Source organism: Dictyostelium discoideum, assembly GCF_000004695.1.
Source record: "Dictyostelium discoideum AX4 chromosome 2 chromosome, whole genome shotgun sequence".
NCBI lineage: Eukaryota > Evosea > Eumycetozoa > Dictyosteliales > Dictyosteliaceae > Dictyostelium > Dictyostelium discoideum.
Window position 1 is genome coordinate 2,786,230 of NC_007088.5, and position 11,902 is coordinate 2,798,131.

General features: G+C 22.4%; 4 protein-coding genes across 4 annotated transcripts in view; 2 read left to right on the forward strand and 2 right to left on the reverse strand.

The window, feature by feature from the left end:
- Nucleotides 1-1,758: 1,758 nt before the first annotated feature.
- vatD-1 (vacuolar ATPase subunit DVA41) lies at nt 1,759-3,231 on the forward strand (the record flags this gene model as incomplete). The annotated part of the gene is made up of 3 exons (XM_639713.1): nt 1,759-1,906; nt 2,222-2,572; nt 2,660-3,231. The coding sequence occupies 3 exons, from the start codon at nt 1,759-1,761 to the stop codon at nt 3,229-3,231; spliced, it is 1,071 nt and encodes a 356-aa protein (XP_644805.1).
- A 199-nt stretch (nt 3,232-3,430) lies between these two features.
- DDB_G0273377 (hypothetical protein) lies at nt 3,431-4,779 on the reverse strand (the record flags this gene model as incomplete). Its single annotated transcript, XM_639714.1, has 3 exons — nt 3,431-3,637; nt 3,720-3,788; nt 3,886-4,779. The coding sequence occupies 3 exons, from the start codon at nt 4,777-4,779 to the stop codon at nt 3,431-3,433; spliced, it is 1,170 nt and encodes a 389-aa protein (XP_644806.1).
- Nucleotides 4,780-5,432: 653 nt separating this feature from the next.
- On the forward strand, nt 5,433-8,210 carry DDB_G0273245 (hypothetical protein; the record flags this gene model as incomplete). The annotated part of the gene is made up of 1 exon (XM_639715.1): nt 5,433-8,210. The coding sequence occupies one exon, from the start codon at nt 5,433-5,435 to the stop codon at nt 8,208-8,210; it is 2,778 nt and encodes a 925-aa protein (XP_644807.1).
- A 94-nt stretch (nt 8,211-8,304) lies between these two features.
- Nucleotides 8,305-11,902, reverse strand: part of DDB_G0273247 (hypothetical protein) — a gene marked incomplete at both ends in the record, with an annotated part of 4,886 nt that continues 1,288 nt past the window's right edge. Inside the window, one exon of the mRNA XM_639716.1 lies at nt 8,305-11,902. This exon is cut by the window's right edge and continues 830 nt beyond it. Coding sequence (XP_644808.1) covers nt 8,305-11,902 — 3,598 coding nt within the window.

The window sequence follows — 11,902 nt, forward strand, 5'->3', positions numbered from 1 at the left end:
AATCTGGAAGGTTGATGGCTATATCAAGAGGATCATCAGAAGGGAATTTATTGGTTTCAGAAACATAATATGGATGAATGATACATCTGAAATTTAAAACATTATTATTAATTGAGGCATTTTTATTAAATTGAGTTAAAATTTTATTGTGGAATTTTCATAATTAATGTGGAATTTTTATTTTTTTTTTTTTATAAATTTTTCACCTTTACTTTTTCCCCTTTTTTTTTTCTTTTTTTCACCCCCTCCCCTTTTTTTAAACATTATACCATATCAAATTTCAAAGTGCCTTTTTTTTTTTTTTTTTTTTTTTTTTTTTTTTTTTTTTTTTTTTTTTTTTTTTTTTTTTTTGCTTTTTAAAATCTTTATTTTCCCACCAATTTTTTTTATTCATTATTTATTTTAATTTTATTTGTATTAAATTTTTTTATGAAAACTAAAAAAATAATGAACACGTTTATTAATTTGATTTTAATTTTACCTAATTTAATTTATTTTTATTTTTTTTTTTTTTTTTTTTCCTCACCAATTTTTTTTTCTGAAAAAATTTTTTTTATACCAGTTCATTTATTTTTAAATTTTTTTTTATTTCAATGATCAAATATTGATTTTTTAGAGGCTTTTTTAGCATTAACATTTTCGAATGATAAATTTATTATTCATAACCGCAAAATCTCATATTAATTCGAGAGTAAAAAATAATATTTAAAAAAAATGTGTAACCATTCAGTTTTTTTAATTTTTTCTTTTTTTTTTTTTTTTTTTTTTTTTTTCTTCTCAAATAAGTAAATTATTAATTAAAAAATTATGATACTAATATATTTATTGAATTGATATAATCCAAACATAAATATCGATAATAGAATTAAATTAAAAAAGAATTTTAGATTTTTTTTTTTTTTAAATTTAAATTTAAAAAAATAAATAAATAAAGAGTTTATTTTTAATCATTATCAAATATTTCATTGTCAATCATTTATTTAGAATTATTAAAACCAGTCCTATTCTATACATCTAACAAACCATCTTTTTTATGATTAAAAACAGATAGTAAAAAAAAAACACCAGGAAAAAAAAAAAATTATTTATTTTAAAACAAAAAAATATGTCAAAAAAAAAATAAAAAATAAAAAAAATAAAAAATAAAAAACAAATATATTTATATATTTTTTATTTATTCATTCATTTATTTATTCATTTACTTATTTATTTATTTAGTGAATAAATGTAATATTAAAATAAATTAGTAATAATAATAATACTATTAGAATTATTAAAAATAAAAAAAAGTTTTAAACGAAAGTGTTCATTTTCAATTTCATTTTCATTTTTTTTTTTTTTTTTTTTTTTTTCATTTTTTTTTTTTTTTTTTTTTTTAATTAATAAATCGATTGTTTAAACTGGTCTGGGACTTTTTTATATTTTCAGTTTTTTTTTAAACTTTTTTTTAAAAAAAAAAAAAAAAAAAAAAAATCAAAAAACTATTTTGCCTGGGAGAAAAAAAAAAATTAAAAAAAAAATTTAAAAAAAAAAAAAAAAACTTTTTGCGTTATTTTTATTATTTTTTTTTTTTTATTAGGGACTTTTTTTTTTTTTTTTCTAAATTAAAGTTTTTTTTTTTTTATATAGTTTAAAAAGAATAATATTGTATATTTATTAAAATTGTACATTATTATTATTATAGAAAGAGAAAAAAGCAATAAATAACTTTAATTCATACAAACAAAAACAACAACATATATATATAAACATTAAAAGATGGGTTTATTTGGTGGTAGAAAACATGGTGGTTTATTCACTTTCAATAAAGATGATGGTTATTTAGAAGCTATCTTAAGAGGTTTCAAAAAAGGTATCCTCTCAAGAGCCGATTACAATAATTTATGTCAATGCGATAATTTAGAAGGTAAACTATTATAATTTTATTCATATTATTTGTTTTTTTTTTTTTTTTTTTTTTTTTTTTTTTTTCTTTCTCGCATTAAAAAAAAAAAAATATTATTGTGTGGTGGTGTGACTGGGAAATAAAAAAATAAATAAAAAATAAATAAAAATTTTTTAAAAAAAAATAAAAATAAAAATAAAAACTAACGAATTCTTATATATTTTTTAAAAATATAAAACTATATAAATAAAATAATATAATATAATATGACATAAAATTAAATAAAATAATTATTTGTTTTTTTTTTTTTTTTTTTTTTTTTTATTTTCTTTTTAGATATGAAAATGCATTTCATTTCAACAGATTATGGTGATTTCCTTGCAGGTGAACCATCACCAATTCATACAACCACCATTGCAGAGAAAGCAACAGGTAAATTAGTAAGTGAATTCAACCACATTAGAAATCAAGCAGTCGAACCACTTTCAACTTTTATGGATTTCATTTCATATGGTTATATGATTGATAACGTCGTTTTATTAATCACTGGTACTCTCCACGAAAGAGATATCTCTGAATTGGTCGATAAATGTCACCCATTAGGTTTATTCAAGTCAATGGCCACTCTCTCTGTCGTTCATAATGTCGCTGACCTTTATAATAATGTTTTAATTGATACACCATTAGGTAAGTTAGATCAACCACCATATGGTTTTATATAAAATTTTAATTAAATCAAATTGTTATTAATATTTAATTTTCAAAATTTTATAGCACCATACATTCAAGGTTGTTTATCAGAAGAAGATTTAGATGAAATGAATATTGAAATTATTAGAAATACTTTATATAAAGCTTATTTAGAAGATTTTTACAACTATTGCAAATATCTCGGTGGTCAAACTGAATTGATCATGAGTGATATTTTAAAGTTTGAAGCAGATCGTAGATCAATCAATATCACAATCAATAGTTTTGGTGCAACTGAACTCTCAAAGGATGATCGTGAAAAACTTTACCCATCCTTAGGTCTTTTATACCCAGAAGGTACTAGCAAACTTGGTAAAGCTGAAGACGTTGATCAAGTTAGAGGTATCCTCGAAGTTTACTCTACCTATCGTAATTTCTTCTCTGATGGTGTCAACAACGAGAAATCATTGGAAGACTCATTCTTTGAACATGAAGTTCACTTAAATCGTATGGCTTTTGAAGATCAATATGGTTATGGTGTCTTTTACGCTTACATTAAATTAAGAGAACAAGAAATTAGAAATATAGTTTGGATTGCTGAATGTATTAGTCAAAATATGAAACAAAAAATGAATCAATACATTCCAATCTTTTAAAAAAATAACTATATCTAATTATTAAAAAAAATAAAAAAAAAAATAAAAAAAAAATAAAATAAAATAAAACAATAATAAAAAAAAAAAAAATAAAAAAAAATCAAAGTAATCAAATAAATAAAAATAAAAATAAAAATAATTTAATAAATAGCTTTCCTTTTGTTTTTATTTTTATCTTTTGTTTTATTATGTTTACATTTTATGGGGAAAATAATAATACTAATTGTTTTACACTCTTTTTATTTGGTGAACCACCACCCGCTGTATTTGTTGAGGTTCCATCATCTTTAAGATTTGATAAATTATTATTACTATTATTATTACTACTATATGAATCACTACCAATATTATGTTTATTATATTCATTATCTTTGAACATTGGACTTTGGATCATTGATACTAAATCCTATAATTAAAAAAATAAAATAAAAATGTTAATTAAATAATATTATTAAAAGATTATTATTGGAAATATAAATAATGTTTACATTTTTTAATTGTAAAATGTTTGTAAAAGTATTATTATACAAATATAAATCTTTATTTCTACCTTTAGACTATTTTTTTATTAAAAAAAAGAAAAAAGAAATATAGTTAGTATGAATGATTATTATTTCTGGAAAAAAAAAAAAAAAAAAAAAAAAATAAACATACCACAGGAGAATCAGTTATATTATTAGAACTTGTTGTTCTAGTATTTGAAGGTATTTTACGTTTTAATTCTTTAACCAATGTATAGAGATCTGATAATTCTTCATCAATTAATGATTTCCATTCACCAAATTCATTTAAACTTTGTGGTTGAATTTTATTCAAATCCCTTAAACTACCTATTGTTACATTGTTACTATTACTACTACCAATATTATTATTACTACTATTACTACTACTGCTGCTACTAATATTACCATTTACTAAATTATTTCTATTATTAAAAGATAGTGGTTGTAATGTCGGAACATTGTTATTATTATTATTATTTGAAATATTGTTATTGTTGTTGTTGTCAGTGTTATTATTATTATTATTATTATTATTTGTACAATTTTGAAAAGAGGAGACTAAATTATTTGATTTACCATCAAATGCTTTACTTATATCAAATATTTTATTAATTAATTGAATTTCTAATAGTTTATCAGGATTATTTGAATGATTATCAGGTATTGTTATCCTCTTATTATTATTAATATTATTATTGGTTGCTAATGATGAAATTTTAGATTGTTCAAATTCTTGTATTATTAAATTTGTAACATTATTTAATTCTTCTTTATAGTTTGGTGTTTGTGATTTATTTTGTGGTTGTTGTTGTTGTTGTTGGTGGGATTCTGATTGTTGTAAGTCCGATGAGGATTTTGATCTTGGTGTTGTTGAAGTTGGTGTTGTTGAAGCTGGAGTTGTGGATGTTTTAGTTTCTTGTAATTCAATAATCTCTTTTTCTAATTTATCAATATCAAATATTAATCCATTTATAATATAATTTAATAAGTCATCATTTTCTCCATCTTCATCTTTTTCTTCATCGTAGTTATTGGTATTTGTCATTTTAATTTTTTTTTTTTATTTTAATTGTTTATTGTTTATATATTGTTTTTTTAATGTATATTATTGGTTATATTTCTTTATATATTATTATATTATTATTATATTATTATTATTATTATTATTTTTTATATATTTATGAAAAAATAAAAAATTAGTTTGAAAAAAAAAATTAAAAATTAAAAATCAAAAAAAAAAAAAAAAAATTTTTAAAAAAAAAATAAAAAAATAAAAAGTTGGAATAAAAAATGAAACACTATTCTTTAAGAATATTAATTTAAATTAATATAGTTTGAATATTTTTGATTACTATAATTATTATTATTTTTTTTTTTTATTATCTATAATAAAAAAAAAAAAAAAAAAAAAACCTAAAAAATTAAAAAAACTAAAATTAAAAAAAAAAAAAAAAAAAAAAAAATTGTAAAAAAAAAAAAAAATAAAATAGAAACCAAAAAGGAAATAAAAAATAGAACAGATATTCAATTTTTAAAATAAATAACTATTTTTAAAATTTATTAGAAAAATATATTTTTTTTTTTTTGAAAATATCTTTTTTTTTTTTTTTTTTTTTTTTCAAAAAATAACCATCGCAATTACTCCCAAACACCCACACAACAAATCAAATAAAAAAAAAAAATAATAATAATTTTTTAATGGAAATAAATAATAGTAATAATAATATTAATAATAATAATGATAATAATATAAATGATTTTAAAATTTATAAATTGTATAAATTAGTTTTTAAGAATATTTATATTTCAAGATTAATATTTAATTATGTTTATTTAATAAATGAACAAATAACAAATAGTAGTCAAAATTCTAAATTCACAGAAGTATTAAATTTCAAACAAGCATCATTCGATTGGATTATAATTAATAAACATTATCAATTACTTTTATATAAAATTCAAATGAATACAGTTTTCACAGGATTCACATTTGAAAATTTAATAAATTGTATAAACTTAATTCAATCAAATAATATAAATAATAATGAAAATTTTATAAAAGTTTTAAAACAATTTTATAAAACAAATTTAAATCAATTAATTAATAATACAAAATTATTACATGAATATCCAACACCATCATCATTAACAATGACAATAAAAGAAACAATAAATAATTTACTATTATCAAAATATAAAACAACACAATCTGTTAATATTAAAAAAGGTATTAGTTTAATTGCATTATCAATTCATAGTGAAAATTTTGATTTTTTAAAAATAGTTTATCAAGAATCTATTAATGATTTAACCACACCAATTAGTGGAAGTTTAAAAAACCAATTATCAATGTCAGTTGGTGATAAAGATGGTACGGCGGATAATGGTGGTTGTGAAGGTGGTTTATTAGAGATTGCATTGTTGTATGGTAATATGGATATAATAAAATTTGTGCATTTAAAACTTGATATTGCTATTAAAAATCCATGGAAATCATTAATCTACTCTTTAAAATCTGAAAATCGTTCAAATGCTATTCAATACCTATTGGAAGATTTAAAATTTAATATACCAAAAATTGAATATCCAAGTACCTATAATAGATTGAATGTACCATATTATTATTTTCAAAATTTATTAAAATTACCATTCAATCTATTTAAAAAACTTTATGATTTAAATATACCACTATTCTTTGATTCTCATAAATATTCAATGTTATTCAATCATTTTGATGACTCAACAATTAATAATAATAAAATTAAATTTCAAGATTATTTAGAATTTATTAAAGTTTCAATATTTTCATTAACAGTTTCATCAATTGATCAAATTAAAAAAAATAGTTTAATATTAAAAAAGATTCAATATTTAATTAATTATAATAATAATAATGAAAATGAAAATAATAATAATAAATTTAATTATAATTTATATATTTTAAAAGAAATTGATTTAATTAAATATAATAAATCATCAAAGATAATATTAGGTGAAAATAATTTTTTAGAACATGGTAAATTATTATTAACAAATTTAATATCAAAACCAAAATTTAATAATACTATTAAAAATTATCCAATTGAATGTAGTTTTGGTAATTTTACAAATATAAATTTTAAAGATTTTAATTTAGAAAGAGAAATTAAAAGAGTTTTTTTATTTGATTTTTTATATTTTAATAATCATATTCAACCAGAGAATAAGTTTAATCAAATTGTTAATTTCGTTAGAACTTATAAAGAATTTCATTTAATTGAACATTTATCATCAACAACTGAAATTATTAAATCTTCAATTCTAATTTCACATTATTATGCAGATTCTTATTTAATTGAAAATATCATAAAATATAATACAAATAATTCAAAAATATTTTCATTTAATCCAACATTTGATAAATTTAAATTAAAAGATATTTATTTTTTTGATCAAGTTAATATAAATTTAATAAATAAATTATTAAATGATAATAATGGCGAAGGAAGAATTATAATATCAATTGAAAAGAAAATTGAATTTTTAAATCAATTAATTCAATTAGGTGCAAATGGATTTATTAGAAATTATTTAAAATTTATAATTAAAAGTGAATTTGATTCAAAAAATTTTAAAATACCAGAACATGCTGAATTAATTATTGGTTCAATTAATGAATATATAAATAAAAATAAAATACAATTAATTAAATCAAAAGTTACATTTACAAATCTAAATGTTTTAAAATATTTTTATTATAATTATAAAGATTATTTTATTTGGGATTCAATTAAAATTGGTAGAAATTGTTTAAAAACTAAAGATTTAGAAATAATTAAATTCATTCATTTCAATAGTATTGGTAATTTAAATTGTGAATATTGTATTGATACAAGTACAGCAACATTTATGATAAATAATTTAGGTTATACTTTTTATAGTTTTTCATTAAATCATTTAATTTATTCATTAGATAATTATAATTCAAATTATTTATTTCAATATGTTATAAATTATTTAATTTCAAATGGAATTGAAATTTCAATTGATTATTCATTAATTTTAAATAATTATTTTCATTGTAAATTAATTGAATCAAAAGTTATTGATGGTAGTTTAACAAAACTAATTTCACCAAATTATTATAATAGGAAAATTGTCAATGCTGATGGTAATGATGATAGTGATGCTGATGGTAATGGTGATAGTGGTGGTAATGGTGATGATGATGATAAATATGTAAAATCAAAACAAGAACTTTATGAAGTATTTAGAATTATTTATGATTTAAATATGATTATGACAATTGGCAATTATCAAATTATTAAACAATTTTTTAAAGAATTTGCAAATGCAACAAATAGGGAAGATTATTTTTTATTGTTGAGTGCTAAAAATATTAAAAAAATTAAATCAACACCACAATCTTCACCAATAAAATTATTATTTAAAAAAAGTGATTTTATACTTAACGCAAATAATTTAATTTTAGAATAAAATAAAAAAATAAAAAAATAAAAACTTTTTTTAAAATTATATAAATACTTTATTTATTTTTATTTTTATTTTTTTTTATTTTTTTTTATTATTTTTAATATCTTCTTGTTAAATTTCTATTTAATCTTTCTAATTCTCTATTTCTATCACGAGCAGCATCAGCTAATCTTTCATCAGCACGCATTTGTTCATTATGACGACGTTCTGCCATACGTCTATCATGTTCACGATTTTCTAAATCTTCTTTTCTATTGAAACGTTCAATTGCCTTATCTGGAGTGACAAGGAATTCGATTTTATCTTCAATTGAAAGGTCATGTGGTGAAGTTTTAATGATTGATTCGAGATTGACGGTAACTACGATATGATCACGAGCTGGTGGAGCTTTCCATGATACTTTAGCCCAGTCAACACCAAATTTATTGGTATCAAATTCACCTTCATCGACACGACTACTACCATCAACAATGATTGTATAATTACGTACTGCTTTAAGTTGAGCTTTAGCTTCGAAATTTTCACGACATAATTTAACTAATGGATTGAGTTGGGCTGATAATGAAACGATATTCTTTAATACTGGAACAAATTCAACAATCTTATTAAATGATGGATGATCAATGATTGAAGACCATTCAATTTCTAAACTAACATCCATTTCAACGGCTTCTCTTAAACGTGATTTAGCATCTTCAATGGCTGGTGGATTATTACGTTTAATATAACCTTGAATCATCATCATACGTAAGCCCATAACATTTTCAATTTGTCTACCATAGGATTCATAATTATTGGTATTTGCTTGAATTTGTTTATAAAGTACTTTAATTCCAACGGAAACTTTGATGGTTTTTGAAGATTTATCATAAGAGATATCAACACCTGATAATGAATTACCAGCACAGATTACAATTTTTGAGAGATTATTTTGAACGAATGCTTGGATTTCAGTATATTCTACACATCTACCAAAACCATATTTAGTTGATAATTCCATTGAGATATCTTCAGAGAAAACATGAATAACTTTACAATAATCATTGAGATTACAAAGGAAATCTGCATTTCTAATGAGTGATTCCCAATCGATTTCAAGTTGAACTGGTCTACCAATGACAGCATCGATGGCTTTCTTTGATTGTGATAAATCAACTCTAACTGCAATTTCTTCACGAAGTCTAAGATCACGAAGTTTGAACATTCTTTCCATTTCTAATCTCCATTCTTTTAATTCTACTTTACATGCTGAATTTAAATTTAAACCAGCAATGAATTCAGTACCATTGAAACTAAATTCATAATTTTCTTTTTGAGATGATGCGCAATTGATAACAAATTTCAAGTTGGTCATTTGATTTTGAATTGATTTCTTAACGGTATCATAAGTTAAAAGTTCAGCAGCTGGACCATTATCAATCCAACCTTTGGTTAAAAGATGAGCAAATGATGAAATAACCTTGGTATAGACTTCTTCTTCCAAATCTACAATGAAATGACTATCATTAATGAAACCATTGTAATCAACTGAAACTGGTACTTGTTTACCAATGAGTGCAGAGAATTTCTTTGTAACTTCATCTAATGACATCTTGGCTTTATTAATAGCTCTTTGAATCTTGAGTGGACGAGTTTGTAACATTAATTCCAATTGATAATCCCATGATTTTGTGGTTCCAGATTTAGCATCTCTGAAATTAAGAGTGAATGTTAATTCACCATTTACTAATTTACCAAGTACATTTGGATCTTTTGAACGTGATGCTTCAACTTTATTAGATGGATCACAAACGATAATGATTTTATTAACTTTTTTATTATATTCCTCTTTGACGATTTCATCTTTAACCAAATCCATAATTGCACCTAAACCTCTTCTTGGTACATTAACAACGATATCTTTAATACTTTTATAAGATGTGGTATCATCTCTAAATGATTCAACATTTCTCCAACTATCATAATTAATTACAACTGGTACTTTCTTACCTGTTGAACTTTCTAAATCTTCAACTAATTCATCAATTAATGGGAATGTATCTTGAATAGCACATGGGAAGGCAACTGATAAAGTTTCTTTGAATAGAGTTGTTAAGGTTGATTTATTTGTACTTAAAGCTGGACCATGGAAACATGCTGAGAATTCCCAAGTTGATGGTGTTGTATTTTTAACAACCTCTTCTTTAGCTCTGATAATATCACGAAGAATAAAAGTTGTACAATTGACAAATTCATTTTTACCAACATCATAAGAACAAATATCACGAATTGCACCATCCAATACCTTTGCAAATGTAGCAGTGGTTTTCAAGTTATCAGTGAGTGCTTTATAGAAATTAACTTGATTCTCTAATGATTCTTTATCAACAACTTGCCAATCGAAAATGACTTTACTTGAATAATCAGCAAATGGTGTAACTGGAATATTATCTAAAAAGTTTGCTTTATATTGAATTTTAACGGCAAGATCAATCATTTCTTTGAGAGCTGGTACTAATGTATCACGAATTTGAACTTTGTAAAGACGAGCAGTAAATAATTGACGAAGTTTCTCTTTAAAAGTTTTAAAACCTTCATTTCTATCTTCAAAAGTTGTGGTAATTGTTAAGACACCATTATCAGCCATTGTTGTGGTACGTTTATCAAAGATGGTTTTACCTGGTGTGGCTTGAGAAAATTTAATATGAGTAATTTCTTTCATTAAAATTTCAATTTCATCTTTATTGAATGAAAGAATTGATTGATGAAGATCAACGAAAATATTATTTGATAAGGAGATGATATTATTTTCAATGTTTGTACCTTCATAAGCTTTATGAGAGAATGATGCCCAATCACATTCTACATCACATGATGGTGTATATTGTTGACCATCTTTGTTTACAACACTCTTATGGGCACGATAACGAATGTCGACCTCTTCTTTAATGATAACAATAGCTTCTGGTTTCTTTGGAGTTGGTGTTGATGGACGTGATTGAAGTGCTTGAATCACTTTTGAATCGAAATAGAGACCACAATTACCAAAATCTTCGAAAATAGTTTGAACAATTAAATGACCATCTTCATAGACAACCTTTTTCAATGAACTTGAACTACCTTGCATATTTTGAATTGTAACTGAACGAAGGTATTCAACAACATTATCACGATTACCAAAATCTGTGCATGCCATCTTTACTGCTACTACAATATCACGAAGTAAACGATAGATTGCAAGATTTACATTTCTAATGATTGTATTTTGTTTAATTGCTGATGGATAAACCATAACTGATGCCCAATCAATATAAATTGGTACACCAAATGGTTGATCTTTTTCATCGACAATAACCATCTTTTGAAGGAAATAATCGATTTCTCTAATTAAAAATAATTGATTAAAATCTTCAATATTTGGTTTAAATTCCATTTCAACTCTACCCTTTGGTTTTGGTGGTTCTTTAACAATTGGTTGAACAACAACTGGTGCTGGTGCTGGTGTTGGTGGTGCTACTACTGCTTGTGGTTGAGTTGAATAATGTGGTACATAAACTGCTGCTGGTTTTGGTTGTTGTGGTTGTGGAACTGAATAAGTTGGTTGCATAACTGGAGTTGGTTGAGCAACAACAACTGGTGGTGCGACAACTGGTGATGGAGTTTCAACAACTGGTGAAGTGATTTTAGCAGCTGGTGCAGAACTTGGTGGTGCAAAT